At 47.2% G+C, this 21,039-nt stretch overlaps 1 protein-coding gene across 1 annotated transcript in view; it reads left to right on the top strand.

Annotated features, from left to right (window-relative positions):
• Positions 1 to 21,039, top strand: part of LOC146785798 (ceruloplasmin-like) — a 252,009-nt gene that overhangs the window by 124,778 nt on the left and 106,192 nt on the right. The window contains exon 7 of the mRNA XM_085635073.1: positions 11,950 to 12,089. Within this exon, the coding sequence (XP_085491199.1) occupies positions 11,950 to 12,089 (140 nt within the window). The remainder of the gene's footprint in view (positions 1 to 11,949; positions 12,090 to 21,039) is intronic.

The raw sequence follows: 21,039 nt of genomic DNA, 5'->3' as shown, positions 1-21,039 counted from the left end.
TTGCTTTGTTTTAATTCGTTGTGCATGAGGTAAGAGCGTGGATGGCAGACAGAACTCACATGAAAGTTGGACTCATTTTAGACTTGTTTCCAAGAGGACTCGAGCGGAGCCAGGACTCTTGCTCAAAGCTTTCAGTGGCTCCGCCATGTCTGGTGACAGCCAGAGGCTGATCAGAGAGAGCAGCCCGGCACATGACGAATTAGGACTGAAAACTGGCGGTGGGACAGAGGTGAAGAAAGCTGGCTCCATTCCAGCTCTTAGCTTTGTAGTAAATGAGTACATAACTATATTTTAGGAAAACGTGAACGACAGTTTCCTGAACGGACACTGGTGGAGAGATCCGAGTCCAGGCACCGTTTTCCCAGACACCCGGTATCCCCTCTAAAGCACTAAGCCTGGCTAGTTTGCAATGGTCGAATGTCCTAAACTGTCCCTGACATCACTAGTTCCAGCCAAATACTCCGAACGGATTCATAGCCATGGAGCTTTTGTTTCTTCTCCTCTGTGATACATAACAGTCCCCATTGCACCCTCTTTTGGCACTTGACCTGCTGCACTCACGGAGGCAGCAGTGTTTCACGTGTAGCAGCAGGCTGCAGAGGGTGTGCGAGCTGCCCACACACCTGAGTTTAGCACCGCACACCTAACATTAGAGCTCAGCTGCCTGTGTCTATGCTGCAAGGCAGTGTGGCAAGAACAGAGTAAGGGGTTCGTTTCTCATGTATCTCTCCGAAAAGTGTTGCTTTGATGGGCGTCTTTTGAAAGCAAGATTGTGCAGCACTCCGTGCTCCTCGCCCAATGTGACAGGGTCTGAACGTGTGCGCGCAGCAGAAACTAATACGTACCGTGTTAACTTTCGTGCGCCTCGCATGTATGCTACCGATGGTGAGCAGAGCCCATGTCCACGGGCTCGAGCTACTGCCCTCGCGTACACAGTCAGCGTCGCACGTACGTAATAACCTATCCCGCATCGACTTGATATATCATCAACAACGTCAAAGCCGAGCCACTCACTGCAATTTTCTGTCCCTCTGAATATTAGTTTCACCACAACAAAATCATTGCAGGCAGGCGGAAGTGAAAAGAAAGTGGGTTCATTGATGTTACCGGCTGTGCGGGAGCTCAGAGACAGGCAGGGTGCCGCGATTGGTGTGTGCAGCGGCCGCCATTGTGAAAAGACAATGAAAGTGAAAGCGCGCACGGTGCGCAGAAAATAACAAGCATTGGCAAAGGTACAACGCTGCTCCTAGAGTACCGGTGGCGAGCGGGCAGGGCCCGAGAAGTTACAGTCTGCAGGAGGGGGTGGGAGGGAGACAGGGAATTAAATAGTGCAGGAGTAAAGGAGCCGATAGCTGTGGAAGGATACAAATGACGACATGCTCCTCAGGAGGAGGGACTAACAATGCCCAAAACCAATCAGAAGGCAGAATTTAGGACCTAAGCTAATGAAAAAGATGGGCCGAAGAGCGGGCGGAGCTTCCACAAAGCTTCCACACTATAGTGTATACTGCATGCCTCGCAAACCAATGGCAGCACATTCGTGCTGCATCCCTAGGCGAGACCTAAAAATAAAGGTATCCAGAAACTACAGGAATAGACAATCCAGAATATGTTGAAGTAGTGCAGGAACATGGAATGAAACTAAAAGCATGATCCTCTGAGAATCTAGGCAGTGTGTTTTATACTCTACCTCAGCAAGAAAATGTCATGAAACAAAAAGCATGATCCTAGGCGAGTTTAAAAGTTTTTTATTGCTAACTGGAGCTTGTATTTTCACAAGATTGCATTCAATGGAAAGGTCCAATTCAGAGAATATAGTAGCCTTTTGCAATTCCATAAAAAATATTGGATTAGAAGGAGAGGGCTGTGATCCCATAAAGTAACATCATAGTTGCCTCAATATTCAATAGATGGGCATAGGTGTCTTGTCTTTTTCATAACGGTATGCAATGGTACCTTTGCTGGTAGGTGGCAGGCTAAACAGAACTTTTGCATAAATGTTTCCTGCTTTATATTCTGTTATTCTTTTCTTCGATATCATTTACAATTGAGGAAATTCACTATCATTGTCCCTTCCAAGTGTTAGGCACATGACTTGCTTAGGATTTAATACATCTGAAAATTCCCTGATATCTGTAACTGGTATATAAACCTACATTCACAATTCCCTTCCAAGGAGGCATTACAAGTACTATGGTCTACACACCTTTTCCTTCTGGGAAACATTTCTGAATACGGACATATGCTGTCTGTTGAATTGTTTGCCTCTGCCAACAAAATACACGACTGTGCTAATTTAACAACTGAGGGGGATATTCTCAAGAGCGTGTGACAACTATCGCAAAATTTGCTTAACGCAATGCAGTCTATCGCGGGAAAATAACGCTGTGTTAACGTTGTATTCTCAACCCGGCAGCACCATGCAATAGTTTCACGATAACGTGCCAAATGACCGCGTTAAAACTAACGCGACGCCGAAAAAATTAGAAATATGAACGCGAAAAAAGTTGTGATGTGGCCAATCGCGTTACAAAAATCAGCGGTAACCAGTGACAGGCCTGCATTTATGTTTATGAGATTTATAAAGCGCTCAAATACCCATGGGTGTCTCGGCGCTAAGGACGGGCAGCTTGAAACTTATGCCAGGAAACTTGTTGTGTGAACAGCCATGTTTTCGTCATTTTCCTGAAGGTTAATAAGGATTGGGATGATCTGATCTGTAATGGGAGCGAGTTCCAAAGTTTAGCAGTCGCAACAATGAAACGTTTATCGCCCCAAGAGGCAGTTTTAGTGCGTGGCACTGTGAACAGAGATGCCGTAGATGAGCGAAGAGCCCACGTCATGTGGGAAAATGCACTATAAAAGAAAAAGCAAAAAAAAGGCAAAATAAAATAAACTGCGTAGCACCATTGATGCTCCCAGACCGAGTGCAGAGGACAACGCGAACCCCACAAGCCCCACAGACGACCAGCTAGGAACCACGGGCTCGGGGAAGGCCAAGGAGAAGAGGAAGACGCAGTTCAGTCCGCAGGAAAACAGGATCATCGCTACGGAGGTGATAGAACACTACCAACAACTGTTCGGCACCACAAGCGTGTCATGGCAAAAAAGAAGCAAATATGGCAGACTATCTTGGACCATGTGAATGCAGTTGCAGCGTTGAGGAGGACAATGGAAGAGGTCAAGAGGCACTGGAATGATGTGAAGGCCAAAACCAAGAAGAAACTCAATGCTAACATGAAAGTAGCAACACTGATTGGTCGTGGGGGTCCAGCGGCACACCAGGAGCTGGATGACATGGAGAAAATGGTGGCCACAGTCATCAGTCGGGACAGGATGCCAGGAGTTGGGGATACGGACACTGCTCAACATGACCTGACACAACATCAACAGGGTGAGTACCGACCAGGGATTGTGGGGACGGGAGGAGATGGGCACAATGGCACACATGCACAAGTAGAGCACACTGCACACCCACAATGACTCTGGATCATGTCTCTGATCTCCGTGGCACACCGCAGCACACACACAAACACCAAGTAGTCCCCCATACCCCATGTCCCCAAAGGGGTTCCACACCACACATCACCAATCTCACCACCAATACATGCACACGTGCGAAACCCAGCAAAGATGCCTATTTGTGAGCCACACTGACAATGCAAGTGACACTACATGACGATCAGCATGGCTGTAGGCCAATCATCATGACATTGTGCACGCCACGACACTGAGGTGGCTGAGTGTGGGCCACATCTGGAAAGGAGCAGGTCACACTCTGACACATCCACATGCACAAACAACCCCTGACGTCAACAACACATCTGCTAACAAACCATGCGCAAGAGTCACAACTCGACCAAGAGCCCTAAGCAACCAAGACCAGTACATCTCAGCACTGTCGAAGCATAGAAGGCAAAGGCACACCACCTGAAAGGGATGAGGGGCCATAAAATCAGAGCTGCAGGGGCGACTCACCCATAAGAATAAGAGCACCTCAACATTGACAACAATGGGGTACCAACTGCAACACTTTCACAACAGTGCACAGGACACAACTGGTGCCGCATGGTTGTACAAAAAGGCCAATCACTTCGGGCATAGCAGGAAACTGTGAGATGACAATGTACGAGTACAACCTCACATCCATGATGTAGTACAAATGTCCACTGTCCCGCATCAAATAGGCATCACCTTACAAACTGTCAAACTGTACATTGTCATGCAGTCTGTATGTAAAATTCGCCAATGCGTAAACATACATGGAACACCCTGTGAACCTGCATCTCCCCTTTACATTGCAGAGGTACAATCAACACCTCCTGCAGAGTAGACCCTACATCACGTCAGTGATGATGGAGACGACACCCAGGACAACGACACAGACGAACTCCAACAGTACATGGACAACCTCCGCACCCCACTTCCAGTAGCATTTGGGACACATGTGAAACGCTGATGTGTGGGATTCCGTACTGTCCCTGACACATAGAAATGGCATTTTGAATATATGATACCCAAACAGCCTCTTTGTATAGAGGTGACACACCCACCATCTATTTTAAAATAATGATATTGTTAGCACTACATGTTGCACCTACACCTGTCAGAGTGATGTGCTTGTACAGAGGGGTGACATGCACTCAGGGAATGTGTGTTGGAATGGATACATCTTCACATGCTGTGCCTGTGCTAATTTTTTACTGTCCCATGATTGCTAAGGACGGTGGCAATGTGACGTGCTCATCTGACGAAATTGTCAATTATGGTGTTCCTATGGGCTATTCCTGCTGCACCTGCAGTGGGGTGTGGTCCACCTGCCTCATCTTCCTCATCATCGTCCGGTGCATCTGGAACTTTTATCCAGGGGCATTGGTGCGTACACATATGTTGTGCAACACACAACATGCAACGATCATCTTGCACAAGATGTCTGGGCTGTTCAGGAGCCTTCCACCTGTGATGTCTAGGCACCTGAAACGTGTCTTCAACACGCCAAATGTGTGTTCCGTGATGCCCCTGGTGCATTTTTGGGCCGCATTGTACTGCCTCTGGGCCTGTGTGTTCGTGCCTCGGAGGGTTGTCATCATCCAAGGGCAGAGTGCATATCCTTGGTCACCTGTGACAGTGCAGCGAGACATGAGTCAATAGTTGGTTCTGCATGATGTGTCTGCAGGCTTACTGGTACATTGGTGTGTGATATGTGTGACTTAGTGATTCCTGTCTGACATGTACTGCTTGTAACAAATGAGCGGCACCAATGTGTAACACGTAGCCTCACTGCGGCTTCCCCCTCCCCCGAGCCTATTCACTAGTGTGCGCAGCGCGGTTGCATCACTCGCACACCTACGGCACACCATTGTCATGCCTGTCTGCGCATGTCCACAAGCCTGACAACACTGTGATGCTGTGCGTTTAAGGTGGGCAGCCACGTGTGTGTAGGCCTATGGTAAGGACAGGGCGGACACAGATATCCAGTACATGGCTGACTGAACGCACGCTGCAGTTGAGGGTAGACCTTTGACTTATGCTGCGGTAATAGCGACACACACAACAGTTGGCATGTATGATCCCTGACCCCGAGCGGGTTTGCGCTCCTTCATTTACCCCTTCAGCCGAGCCCGCACTCCGGGGGCATGCTACATTGCAACATTGTCCATTGCGGGACGGGTAGCACAGACACTACAACAGAGACACGCTCATTAGTTACCACCTTGGCAAAGCCAAAACTTAATCATGCCCAGAGCCCCAGGTAGAGGAACCACACCCCTACGCTGTACTGTCATAAGCCGGTCCACTCCGCTTACACTTACAGGGGGGTACAACACAGCTACATGTCCCAGGTCTGCCCCACTGCCTGAGGTGACATGGCTGCATCCGCCTTACACAGCACAATGCAATGTGGTAAGGCCTGGGGCCCTCATGCATACAAAATAACCACACGGACACACTGAGATAGTTTGTGGAACTGGCTACAGGCACGCGAGCCCGGCACCTTTTATTGCCAGGGTCACATGTCCAGTGACGCCTGTGCTGGATGGGTGTTGGGTAGTGTAAGCCACCCCTCAGAGAATGGTTGGTGCTGGCAACAACTACAACAGTGATCAGACAATCAGAAGTTCAAAGTTCAAACAGCAAAGGTCCATGACTTGAGCTGCACAGAGTTAGTGGCCCCGGATGCACTGCGGCCTGCACAGGCACACCGCCACGGGACGGTGACTTGCGGTGCACTGAGGGAGGACCACGCAAGGTGAGCGGGTCCTTATTGATGTTCAAGGAGAATGTCGCGGAGTGTTATGGAGGACAGTGGAAGGTATCCTTCCAGGGCATGATGCAGAGGGCAGAAGCAAGCAGAAACAGGCAAATGGAGGAGTAGAATGCTACAGACTCCTTTTTAACCACCAAGTCAGTATCAGCTACATGATGATGAAGACAACCCCCAGGCCATAGACTCAGACTCCACCAAAGTTCAACTAGAGAATATCCATGACTTTCGGGGCACAGAGTCAGTGGCACCAGAGCTGGAAGGGGATGCAGTCTGAGATGATGCCTGTACAATGATACAAACCATGAAGAAATCAAGACTCAGTTCCAATTGTGTATCCTACTCGACCGCAGTGTGTGCCATAGGCAGCAGTCAGCAGGGGCCCACAGCCACATGTCGTTGGCTTGCGATGCACAGAGTTAGTGGCACCAGGGCAGTTGTTGGTAGTGTTCGATCACCTCCGTAACAAAGATCCTTTTTTCCTCTGGACTGAACCACTTCTTCCTCTTACTCCTCTCCTTGTGTACAATGATATGAACTCTGCCATGAAGAAATCAAGACTCGGTTCCAAATGTGTGACCTACTCGACCGCAGTGTAGGCCAAAGGCAGCGGTCAATGCGGGCCAACCGCTGTTCAGCCAGCTCCTCCTGGAACTCTAACACACAACGTTGAAATGACATGTAGAGATGATTTGTGGGTGACAGAGGTAGAAGCACCAGAGCTGAGCGGGTGTGCAGCCTGCGACGATGCTGTGTCCTGCCTGGTATGGACTGGATTGGATTGGTGTGAGGCCTGCTGGACCGCAGTGTAGGCCGAAGGCAGTAGTCCGCAAAGGCTCACAGACACGTGTAGTTGGAATGCTATGCACAGAGTTGGTGGCACCACATCGAAGGGAGTATAGTGATATAATCTCTGCCATAAAATATGTACTCTGCCATTGTATAATCAAGACTCAGTTCCAAATGTGTGACATACTTGACCGCTGTGTATGCCGGTGGAGTACGTCAACGAGAAAGAAGTGCTGCAGGCCTGTCTCGAGGAGGACAGCGATGGTCTGAGAAGGCTGCCAAGGTCGCGTGCCTCAAGCTTGCACAGGCACATGGTGGGCCCTCTTTGACACACGCCGGTGTCGGCAGGTGAGCAGTGTGGACTGGTTGTGAAGGGGCGGCCAAGACAGGTCTGGGGACCAGCGGTCTGAGGTGCAACTTGCGCACATGATCGTAGGCACCGCAGCTCACGGCACCGTCCGTGAGGTGGGCTGGGAGGCGCCGCCCTGGCAGACTCGTCGGCCATTCCGGAAGAGAACCACGCCCAGAGCTACGGGCTGTTTATTCACACCCCTACGCTGGCCTGGCGTACGCCGGACCAGCCCACTCCGCTCACGCTTACACGGGGGGACGAGACAGGCTACATTTCAGCGCTCTTCCCCACTGCCTGGGGTAACATGTTTGCGTCCACTGTTCACTACACTCCAAACACCAGTAGTATATGTCGACATGGGCATGTCTGAGGTCTGCATACTGCAGTCTGGCCAGCACATCCACGCCATACTTGGCACTGTCTACATTCTTAATCATGGATCACTTGCCTCCTTCGCACATGCCTGGTTCCCACCTCTCCCCACATTCTGCTATTGTATGGCTGACGTGCCATGCCGTTGATGGCTCATGTACAGTAAGTTGTGCTGTCATGACTGGTGGGTGTGCATGTTGTTTGGCATGTTGTATGTGAGTTTGTAATGTGTGCATTTCCAGAGTTGTGAGTTGCATGATTGTGGAGTTGAGGTGTGTGGTGTGTTCATTTGGTAATTACCAACGAGCAATGCATTCCCATAGGTGCCAGCCTCAAAGAGCTGGTTGATGATGGACATCCGGAAGATGAAGGAATCATGCACACTGCCTGTATAGTTGGCGACGACATTGTTGAAGAGTTCCCGGTGGTCCACTATTGCTTGCACATTGATGGAATGCGTGTGGTTCCTGTTGCGGTAATTGTGGGTAGTGGCGGCAGGGGGCACGAGGAGTACATGTGTGCAGTTGATTGCCCCCAACACGTGCGGGAATCCAGCTATGGCGTAGAAGCCTTGCTGGGTTTCCAGCTGTTCCTGCGCAGTGTGTGGGAAGTGAAGGCACTGGGGTACCAAGCTGATGATGGCATCCAAGACAGGTGTGAGGAACTTGGATAGGGCTGGCTGTGAGACTCCTCTGACTCTGGCAGTTGTTGGTTGCAAGGTCCCAGAGGCCAACATGTGCAGCACAGCGAGAAGCTTTGTCTGCGGAGGGATGTTGGTTGTCCGCTGTGTTGGTACCGTCAGCCTGTTGACAATGATGGTCAGGATGCATAGGATGGTTGTCCTTTTGAGCCTGTAATGAGCAATGACATCCTCTGGTGTTGAGTCTGTGAGGCTGGTGCGTTTCCTGTGGGTCCGCTGTCTTTGTCTGCACTGCCTCTGTGGTGGTCCGGGGTGGGTTTGGAGGGCCTGAGGGTGGTGATGGTGGCGGTGGGTGTTGTGGCCCTCTTGGGGCTCCAAGCTGCATGATCAGTAGCTACATGGCATCTGTTGTTCTTCAGGTGTGGCTCTGGGCTGGGCTCCCTTTCATGGTGCGGGTTGTCATCAGACTTAAAACCAGGTCAGAGCAGGTGTTAAATCCCTGCTGCTAACGCGTCTTATCGCATGTTTGGTGTTCTTCTCGCCAATCTGGCTGGTCGTTGAGAATGTTGCGAAGTGATGTTGTCGCAGCTTTTTGCACGGGAACGCCTACTCTGTATCTCATTAGCGTTAGTTGCCGGTGTCATCTGAGGCGATGTTTTTTGCGGCTCCTATCACAGGAAAACTGGTGATATCGGCTGTTCGCACTAGCTTGAGAATGGTGCGATGAATTTATCACCACTTTGGTGGCGATAAAGTGCCGCTAACTCGGCGATAGTTCCTTGAGAATATGCCCCTGAGTGTTGATACTATTGTCAACACATGGGGGCATATTATCAACGGCTAGCAATGATTACTGCTAAGCGTGCTTAGTGCGAGTTTATTTATCGCCGGCTATCGCTGGATTACATCTCCAAAATAGCAAGTTATTATCAACGCTTATCTCTAAGGCGATAAAAAATCCAGCGATAGCGGCAAAATGCAGGAATATCGCTGAAAATCCAGCGATATTCCTGCAGCGATATGGAAAACCTTGATGATAGGGAGATGTGGATTCAGCCATAGAATCCACCTCCCATTATATGTATAGCTAAGTCTGGATTTTTGCAGACGTTAGCTTACGCCGATAATCGCGGTTAGCGCAACTTTTTTTATCGCAACGCGGGCATTGATAATTGGGAGAACTTGTTTTGGAGACTGTTTCCATTTACTTTTAGTGAGGAACGCCTACTTTGCATGTTATTAGCGATAAATTTCGCTGACATGCAAAGAGGCATAACAACGGGCACTATTGCCAGTAAACTGTCGCTAACAGCTGTTAGCGACAGCTTGCTAATAGGGCGATAAAAATATCGCTGCTTTAGCAGCAAAAAGTGCCGCTAAAGCGGCGATATTGCCCTTGATAATATGCCCCATGGGTTTCTTGATAGAATAAAAATGTATCCTCTTCTTATCAACAACCATTCTGATTTTCAACTCTTTGCTGTGAGGAGTAACCAAACCTTAGGTTATTTCCCATCTTACTATCTCTCTTTCTACCTCAGGCACACATTTTGTATCAAATGGAAATATCCACATTTCACATATTGGGTATGAATAAAGTACTTCACTTTCAATGAATGCTGTTATGCCATCACTCATTTGACAAGGCTAACCATTCTTAACTGAAATTCGATTCACAAACAATAGGGCCCTATGAAAAAAGTCATTTTGGAAGGCATAAAGTAGTACACTTTATTGTACTCGTACTTGCATTTGAGAATTTGGTCACAAAACATTAAAAACATGGGAATAAAATGAGAATATTTGGAAACGTTTAATTCGTTGTCTTTATCCGATCTTCCAAAGTAGATCGAATAAAGACAAAGAATTGAACATTCCCCAAATGTTCTCATTTTATGCCCATTTTTACAGGGAATGTTCATGGACAACTATTACAAACTGAAAGGACTGTTCTTTCTTTGCACTTTTACATGCCTTTGTGAATCGACACGAAACATCCAACATCATTTTAGTAAGAGTATAAAAAATAGTACTTCTGTAGTTCTACTTTCCTTACTCGTGAATGCTTTATCGATATTCCCCTTTGCTGCTAGTGCAATGATACAAGGTTGGCCTCACATGAGTAGACCAGCATCAGCTCTCAATTGTTGAGCCCTTTAGTTTCCGTTTAGCTTAGACAATTAGGGGCAGATTTACAAGCCCCTTGCGACACTTTTACGCCGCCGTAAACCATGTGCCACGTTGTGACTTATTTACAACGTGACGCATCTAGGCAGATGTGTCACGTTGTAAAGCCCTGCGCCACATGAAACCTGCGTCAGGTTTCATGTGGGCGTTCTGTCGCAGGGTGGGCATTCCCCCGCAGGAAATCCCCATAAAACTGATGCAGTGAAATCTACAAGATTTCACAGAGTCAGTTTTACGATGCTGCTGCGTCAAATCCTTTAGCCTGCTTCGAGCAGGCGTAAGGAGTGACGCACCACGTTAAGTATTGGCGGCCCCTGTGCATTGCAGGAGTTGTGTTGCACTTGCGACGTGACTCCAGCAATGCACCACCCGTACGCCACAAGATGCGTCACGCATCTTCCCTCATTGCACCATGGTGCGCCGCATTGTAAATGCGACGCATCTGTGGTGGTGCAAGGGGGGGATTACGTGACACATCTGTTCTGGCGCATCCCTACTGATTTGCAGAGATGCGCCAGAAGTTGTAAATCTGCCCCTTAGTTTTGAACCGTGGTACCAAAAAGTGTCCTTTCGTTGAACATTACCTAAACACTAATGGGTGCTATAATCTTGAAATTTCCTCAGGGGATACATGCCACCCAATAGCTCTCAACTGCAGATATTAATTGCTCATATTTTCTTTGACACTACAATGGGCTCTCTAAATTCTGAATAGTCCACCAGACAACCGCTTGTTTTAACACTTTGTGGCGTATGTTTATTTACATTTTTATTATTTGTCTGTATGGGCAATGGGCCTTGATCACACCATTATGAAGGGTGTGAAACATCTCCTGTTCCTTTATATGTTTCTAATAGGTCCAAAGAGTCTTTAGACTATCTGGTTTAGTATATTCCTGCCTCTCTATGTGTTGCAATTGTCATATATGTGTATGCATGTGCTTTGCCCTACAGATCAGAATAGTTAAATCCTTCCAAAAGGCTGTATTTGTATTGCAGCTTCCCGTGACTGGTCCTTACAAATGCCAATGGCTCGGATGGGCCATCGGGCAGAAACATGTTGACCACTTTATAAAACCGGGTTTTTAGGGAATATTACCTTGACAGGTGATGTTGGAAAATACTTCACAAGTAGCATGCCTATTCAAGTATACTTGCAAGATGATCTGAGATAATGAGTGCTGCACACTGAATAAAGTTAGAACTCTCAAATAAATACTGAATAAATGATGCCACTGGGCATTTCCGTTTGGGACTTGTTTGTGACAGGCCAGAATGTTTTAACATTTATTGTTATTATGTAATCTGATATCGTTTCTTAATTTCATAAATTGCCATCCACAGTGAATCCACTGTATTTTTTGAAAGAAGCGAAAACCGAATTGGAGGCTCATATAAGAAGGCTGTTTACAGGGAGTACACTGATGAAACCTTCACAAATCGCAAGCAAAGGACCCCTGAAGAAGAGCACCTTGGAATCATGGGTAAGTTACTAAATATGATATTTTCCTGGGGAGATCAGATTCAGTGCATATTTAGTGCATACACTTCAGCAGAAAGTGAGTCCGCAATGCAGCATACAATCCATTTGCGCTTTTAAACCTAAATCAGTGCACTTCGATGAGCAGCTAGGGCGTAAACAAGATAGCGAATGTGTGTGCAGGTGAGTGAACTCATTATGTGGGTATTTCATATCTAACCACTATTTTCTGAATTAAAATTAGAAATGACAACACATTGCTTTTAACTAGCCTGGAGTAAAGTTGTGATAGCATGTTATACCATTCAATACATTCACTGTTCATTTTAATGCCAAGATCTGCCAGTATCAGAAGGGACATGTGGGCATACTTTATAATGCAGGGTGTCATAATTGCTTCTGTGGATAACTTTAACATGAAGTTTGCAGTGGCTTAACAAAACTTGAGGGGGGGGCCTGCAAAGTGAATAGAGGGCACCCCCATGCTCTGGACTCAGTCAGGGTCCTGGTGCCCGTGCTCAATACTGGAGGGGCCCCCTAGAGCTCAAGCCCCCCCCCCCCCACCACAGGGGCTGGGGAAGCTATTGGTCTGCCACTGGAAGTCTGGTAATAAATAATCATGCCACTGCTGCTGGCTTGGTGACAGCCAAGGCTGTGAAGCTGAAGGAGTGGTGAACCTCAGGTCGTGGGTCCAAATCAAAATAATTCTCGAATGTAGTGCATGGCTTTTAAGCCTCGTTATAAGTTGAGCTGCCTCCACCTGACTGTGAATTTACCTCATGCATTATCATGCACATTTCCCACCTGTGCAGTGAAGGGCTGCAAAACTGGGAACCACATGAGGGAACAGGGAAGGTGACTCCAGGAACCATATGATTTCCCCAATTCTGGGCTTGAGAACTCGTTATGCCCTGTAACGTGGTTGTAGATAAGAGGCGGAATCATTAACTCAGCCCCCAGTATTTCCCTTTCTAGTGACAAATGGGAAACACCAGGGGCATATCTATAAATGGTGCAGCAGGTATTGTGAAACGGGGGCCCAGCAGTGTGAGGAGTTCATTGCACCCAATTTATGAATGCCTTTTACTACTCAATCAAAGGGCAATTGGGCCAATTTGTTTGTTTGCATTGGGGCCCATGGCACCTCTACTATACAACTGGGCAGCTCCAAAGATAGTTCAGTGGTAGAGAAATGTGGAGTGGGTAGGACAGAGGCAGGACAAAAGATGGCAGTTTACTGCTACCCAGTTACATTGAGTTGAAGCTATAACCTTGATCATAAGGATCATCTTACCAAGATAAACATCAGGTTTAATGTTCACCGGCTGTATAGTACACACACTTTGCAAAAGGGGTGTAGGCATGGGAGTATAGTCAACCTGCTGATTTGCGCTGGAAAATGGGAAGCAGCTGTGCCACCCTCCTTTTTAGATCTCACCTGTTGTAGCACATGCGCTGTCACTTGCAAGACGCTTGTAAACTAAAAAAAACTTTAAAAGGGCTTAGAGACTGACTATTACTTACCATTGGTTGGGTTCATGTCACTCACATTTCCTTGCTTCTCATTGCTCAACAAATCCTGGGCTCACTTTCTCTCCATGATTTTGTACCTTCTATGGAGCATGGACCAAGTACAGCTACCTGTCCGCAGTCAGTGTCCTTCCACTGGCCGGGCACGTCTGGAGGTACTTTTTTATGTTGCACTCTGTAAGAGTGCATGTGTTTGCAGTCTGTCTCCCACCCTACCCATCATTACTTAGCCTGTTCCCTCTTGCCTTCATTCATCTTGCTGTCCTCCTCCTCCTGCTGTCCCTCGTCTTGCTACCCCCGCCCTCCCGCTGCTGTGCTTGTTGGCCAACAATAACAAAGAAAGCGATATAACGCAGCCAGCGCTGGCTGCGCCATCACACTTTTTTCTAACTTTTGTTTTTAATGAGACTGCAGTGCCCTACACCCTGTGCCCTATTGTGCATTATAGCAAGCAGTTGTGGACCTGCTTCGTAGCTGTGCTTACCTTTTCCTATCATTTATTATGGAGGCTAATCTTTTTCTTGAAAAGCAAGCCCTTTGTGGTAATGTAGACCTCTGCAGTAAAATATTAAAATGGGCTGTGGCCTTCACGTGTGTTAAACAGTAGTTTTCCTTTGCTTTGTAATTCAAAGGCTGGTATGACTAATAAAGCAGGCACACTGTGAAAATGACTTCACTTAAAAGCTATTTTTGCTGCACTATTTAAAGATGCATTCCTTGCTGAGGAAGAGCTTGTTTAAAATACCAATTTACCACCTCTCGTCATACTTTAGGTCTCGCCTGAGACAGCACATGTGCTGTCGTTTGAGAGACATTTTGCTTACTTACAGCAGGGGGCTTAGAGCCCACCCATTGTTTCCATTGGTTGGCTTCATCATCACTCTTATTTCCTTGCTTCTCTTTGGTCAGCAAGTGCCGGATTAACCTCTTCTTGTGTTTGTCCTCACTAAGGAACATGGGCACAAGTACTGCTTCCCATGCCCAGTGCCCTTCCACTGCTCAGTGCTTTCGGAGGTACCTTTTTTCTTTTAATTGGAACTCTTTCAATCTTCCCCTCCCATATGGTTGTTTGCCCCGCCCCTATACACCTACTGCATTGTTGCTTGTCAAGTCCACCCCCTCCTTCCATGTATCTTGTTCTGTCGGCCCCATTTTCTCCCTATCTCTTTCGTTACTTGCCCCCTTCCATCCCACCAGAAAAATAAACGTCCAAAAGTCATGCCAGTGGGTTTTAATATTCTACAAAGATGCAGATGACACTGCACTCCCTGCTCTGCATTTTTGCCACTGACTTCATGTGGGGCAAACACTGCGAACTTCATCTCGGAGGTAAGATAATTAAACGAGTAGTTTTTTCCTTTAATTTTATATACATATTCCTTCTCACTTTTAAACATCTTCAGACTACTTTAGGTAGATTGCAGCTTTGCTCCCATTTGGCGGATGGCAGTTATCATTTTTTGTTGTTGTTTTTGTTCAATTTGTGTTTCACCCACTCTTCGGCTCACTTTCCCTGCCCCAATCAAAAGAAGATTGATGCATAAATGTGTATTTTAATTTCTTGTTGGTTTACATTTTCTGACAAAGTGTTAGCATCATTTTTTCCTGAAAACGTTTTCAGTTCTTTTGTGAAGGGAGCGAATAATCCCATTCTAAGAAAATGGATGGCCGCTCTTCGAAATCAGCGCTGTCCGCGTTATAGCACTTTTTTTTCCAGTCATGCTGCACAGCAACCGTACTGCTGTACAACATGGTTAAAAGACATTGACAATGCCAAAAACTCCTGCACAGGCAAGGAAGGCCTATTGATTTTGCCAAAGCTTGATAATACATATGGCTCTGCACTGCCTTCTTCTGTGTGTGTAACGTAGTGCAGCAACTTTGATTGTAATAAATTTGCTCTTAACTGCTTTGGAGTATTGCTCATAACAGAGAGTTGCAAGTGCAGTACACATGCATATGGCTATCGCGGGCATTTAATGGCCCATTGTGCTGATATCAAATCATAAAATCATGAGGAGGGTAGCTTTGTAGGTGATCATTTTTCTTTTCTGTTTGTGAAATTTACAACAGGTTTCTAGTAAGGGAAAGATAGGCAATAGCTCTTCGTTAATCAACCAAATGACTGTGGGTGTTGGGACGGAAAAGCCCTTCGTAAGGCGATGGGTTTAAGCAGAACAAGGGCAGTGGTTGCTGCATACCGTGTAGTGATCAGTAGGAGTTAAAAGGTCCTTATTAGGTCGAGCCTAGCGCAGCGCGCATGCGCCACTGTAGGAGAAGGCCTCTTGGAATCACTTGGAAAAACTTGTGCATGTGGTGTTCAATTTTCCACACATGCTATTGGCCTTTGCATGTGGATTTCAGAAATGAAAGCACGCAATTGGCCAAAGCCGGGTGCATGTCCCACCTTTTCTGAAAATGTTTACTCCCACAACGTTTAGCTGTCGGGAGCGAGCAACGGCGCGCAGCGTGCCATCAGTTTCATTTCAAGACCTTGCAGCTTTCCTTACAAGACTCGACCCCACCACCCTGGCCAAGGGATAGACCTCACCGCCACAAGAGTGCGGGCTTCTTTTCCAGCACTCGCATTCATGACAATAAGTTACTAACAAGGAGCGTCCCCTCCACCCTGGCAGAGGGACAGACCCCACCGCCACAAGAGTGCGCGCTTCTTTTTCCAGCACTTGCATTTCATCTATGTCAGCACTCTCTTCCTGCACCGTTATCTTTGTATTAGTATGTTATTGCAAAGACATTTGCTGTACTCTGTAGTTGGCCTCTATAGTCGCCTCTTTTTCGGCACGTCTTAAAAATTGACCACACCTTTTACCATTAGCATTTTTTCATCACCGTGGTGTGTGCTTCCTTTTACACCTCTGCGCAGCTGTGGTGCGTGCTACCTTTGACATCTCTGCATAGTGCACAGCTGTGGTGCGTGGTTCCTTTCCCCACATTGCTTTTGGTGCTTGCTCGATCCAGGGGCGTAACGCAGGCCCTTGCTGGGGGCTTAATTTGAGGCGGTGTCTGCTGGTGCGCACATGGGCACTTAATTATTAGCACTTGCTTTTTGTGCGTGCATGCCTTTCACATCTCTGCACAGTGCATAGCTGTGGTGCATGCTTCATTTCCCCCATTGCACAGTACACAGCTTAAAAATTGACCGCACCTTTTAACATTCACGTTTTTTCAGCGCCGTAGTGCCCGTTTCCTTTCACACCTCTGCGCAGCTGTGGTGCGTGCTACCTTTGACATCTCTGCACAGTACACAGATGTGGTGTGTGCTTCTTTTCCCGCCATTGCACAATACACAGCTTCAAAATGGGCTGCACCTTTTAACATTTGCGTTTTGTCATCACCGTTGTGCGTGCTTCCTTTCACATCTCTGCGCAGCTGTGTTGTGTGCTACCTTTAACATCTCTGCAAAATGCACAGCTGTGGTGCGTGCTTCCTTTTACCACACTGCAAAGTAGTGGCGCGTGCTTCCTTTCAAAACACTGCACAGTGCACAGCTGTGGTGCGTGTTTCCTTCACCCCAGTGCACGTGCCCTCTCCATCACACCCACGTGGTTCTCTCGTTTTCTGTTTAATAAACAAATTTCACACACAGATGCGCAGGTTTCCGATGTTAGCATTTGTGAACTCACTGGATCTCGCAGCTTTTCTTACAAGGTGCGTCCCCTCCACCTGGCCGAGGGACAGACTCCACCGCCATAAAGCACTGACAGAAGCACCAAGGCGCTGGACCTTGCAGCTTTCCTTACAAGGCGCGTCCTCTTTTCATAGTGCAAAGTAAGAGAGCAGCGTATCTGTGATGCCAAATAACAATAAAAGGGAGCAAATGTGTTTTTAAGTAAGTGGGAAGTGCTCCAAAGGAAAAAATATTTCAGTCTTTAAAAAGAAAACACTTTACATGGTACATTCCAATTATGTGAAGGACTTTTTTATTAAATTCACTTTTCTGTTAAGCTTATAAAAGTATATCATAGAAGAAAAGCACGTCTTTGCATAGGCACACAGTTTTTGATAAGAAGAGTTTCCTTAAAGCCAGTCATCTATGAAAAACCACTGCAAGTAACTGCACTCCCACAACACCAACCTCAGCCTCACTCAGTCCAAATGCAGCACCACCTCAGACCTCAGCACCAGCGCAGACCACCTCAGCACCAAAACACTACCTCAACACCACCTCTGCACCACTGCAGCACCACCGCACTACCTCAGCATCAGTGCAGCACCACCACCTTACCATCAGACAGCACCAGCACAGCATCACTCAATGTTACCACAGCATCACTCAGCACCACCTAACCACCAGCACAGCATTACCTAAGCATCAATCAACACCACCCCCTCAACACAGCGCTACCTCCGCATCAGTGCAGCACCAACTCATCACCAACTTAGCACCAGCACAGCCCCACCACAGCATCAACACAACACCACCTCAGCCGCAACTCAGCACAAACGCATCAGCAGTGCAGCATCACCTAAATATCACCAAAACACCACCTCAGCATCACTCAGCACCACCCAGCATCAGTCAGCACCACCCCAGTATCACTCAACACCACCTTAGCATCACTCAACACCACCTCACCATCAATCAGCACCACCTCAGCATCACACAACACCACCTCAATATCACTCAGCTCCAACAAGCCCCACCTTCCACCTTCCACAAGCACACCACCACCTCAGTATCAACCAGTACCAATTCAGCACCAGTACAGCACCAGCCCAGCATAGCAGCAATGCAGCACCAACTTACCCCACCACGGAATTAGCACAGCACCAACTCAGAACCAGCGCAGCACCACCTCAGCAGCAAATAATCCCTAATGCAGCACCATTTCAGCATTAAGACAGCACCACATCAACACAAGTGCAGCATCACCTCAGCACCAGAACAGCACCAGACTTACATTACTAAGCACCACTTAAACACAAACACAGCACAAACAAAGTATCACTCAGTACCACCTCAACATCACTCAGCACCACCTAAGTATTATTCACTACCACCACAGCAACACTCAGCACCACCACAGCACCACTAAGCAGCACCTTTGCATCACTCATCACCACCTAAGCACCAGCACAGCACCACCCAAGAACCTTATCACCACATAAGAATATTAGCATCAACACAGTAACACCTCCTCATCAGTGCACCACCACCACCAGTGCGGCAACAAGTCACCATCAGCACAGCACTACCTCAGATGCACTGCAGCAATATTTCATTATCAACACAGCACCATCTCAGCTATAGCACAGCGACCTCCACATCAGGGCACCACCACCAGTGTAACACCAGCTCAGCACCTGCACAGCCCCACACCAGCAGCAATTCAGAACCAAAGCAGCACCACTTCAGCATCAATACAGCAACACCTCAACACAGAACAAAACCAACATCACTTGGCGCCACATAAGCACCAGTTCAGCTACACAACATCGGCATAACTCATCACCACAACATCACTCAGCACCACCTCAGCATCAGTCAGTACCACATATGTATCCTTCAGCATCACAAAAGCAAATCCTCGGACCCAGCACACCACCACTTCAGCATCACCTCAATATCATTCCGGATCACCTGAGCATCACCTCCGCCACTACTCACAACCACCTCAGCATCACTCCACACCACTTCAGGTTAGCATACAAATTTGACATCTATTAATTCTCCACAAATAACTCTCCACTACTCCTATCTAATTAAAATACTATTTCACAACATCCACCCTCCCATTGTTTATATCCCACACCTAACAATAAAACTATAACAAATTAATTCCAACAAGCAAGGAAAAATTGACAGCATTGCATAAACAAATAAACTAGAACAAATTTTTTGTATTAATTTTGTTTTTTAGTGCAATACTTCTACTAGTTATAACACTTTGTTTATTATAATTTATACATTTTCAACATGCTGCACAACATTAACAATGCTCTACAACACAGCCAATAGCTCTGTCTAAACACTTATAACGCCCCAAAGGCGCGACCTATTGGCTATGCCAATGCTTGTTTGCCTATGTCATTGGAGTGAGACTTACAGGTTCCAGTTCTGTGTGCCTAATTCACCTTTAGCCTACATTGGTTTGGCGTGGAGTGCTGTGCACATGTGCTGAGTATATGTGTGCCTGTGAATGGATAATGCAGTGCTGTGCAGGACGTGTATATGATATGAATGTGCTGGGTGTTTCTGTGCCTGTTAATGGTACAGTCGATGAAGGATGCAGTGCAGTGCAGTACATGTATGCTATATGCATGTGCTGGGTGTATGGGTGCCTGCGAAGGGCACAATACATGGAAGACTCTGGGTTCCATTTTGGGAGACCCAAGGCTGACTGGAGGAACATGAGGAAAGGAGGTAGAGGAATCCCCTCAGACAGATTTGTGTATTGCTGCATTTCTGTAAGCTGGGTGGAACACATGTGGAGGGACGGGGAGCCAGGCTCTCCAATAATCACTGTGAGGGACTTGAGTACATCTCAGGAAGAAGATGGGACTGATAAGAGAATCATAAAGAGCCCTGGGGAAACATTTTGACAGACTTTTTACAGTGGCAGACATCCAGTTGTGAACTTCTTGTCACTTCCATGGCCTGTGTTGCGGGGTCATCAGATTTGGAGTCGCCCCTGGTGTAACAGACATCCCACTGGAGGAAGGGCTGGGCATAGGAGAGAACACTTTAAAGGAATCTGACCCCCAAAATAAACTTCAAAAATTCAGACTAAATCACATTTGGTGTCTGGAAATAGACTATAAGAAGGTGACTAGGAGACCCCCAAAATGCTCAGCTGGGTGAGGGGACATCTCCAAGGGAATCCAAGAAGATTGCTGCCGTGCCAATAAGACAGTAGCCCATGTGGGAAACCAAGTTGGTGACCCCATATGGCAGGAGGGGCCACAGTGAAAATATCTCCATTGCTGATCGGACCATAACCCTTGTGAAGAGGAGGAAGGGTGACCCAGTATGGCATAGGGGTACACTGTAATAGATTGCATTCTTGAATGTTTACTGTTTGCACGAGCTGAGCAGGCACGCGCAGGTCGATGTGTAATAACAATACATTGTTATGTTTTGACTTATAATTACACATGCCCAGTTTAAAACGTCTGCTTGGATCCTGTTACAGCAACCAGTGAGCTGGTGGGATCCGAGCTGACAGGACATGCTGTGTCGTGGGCATGAAATAAACTTACCTTTGAAGACATCTCTGATTACAGTATTCTCAGTTACATTTCAGCCACCTGGAAAAGCCGAGGAGCATGGTCTGGTCGAGACCATCATCAGAGGTAGTGAAGGACGTGGCTGCGTAGGGCCACGCGGGTCATACTTACAACCACCTACTATGCCTTCCCCAATGAAGAGTCGGTCAGACAGTGGAGAAATTACAACAAGCGTT

The sequence above is a fragment of the Triturus cristatus genome, chromosome 11, assembly GCF_964204655.1.
Source record: "Triturus cristatus chromosome 11, aTriCri1.1, whole genome shotgun sequence".
NCBI classification, from domain to species: domain Eukaryota; kingdom Metazoa; phylum Chordata; class Amphibia; order Caudata; family Salamandridae; genus Triturus; species Triturus cristatus.
The sequence above is the reverse complement of the archived record's forward strand: the minus strand, read 5'-3'. Positions and strand labels throughout refer to the sequence as shown.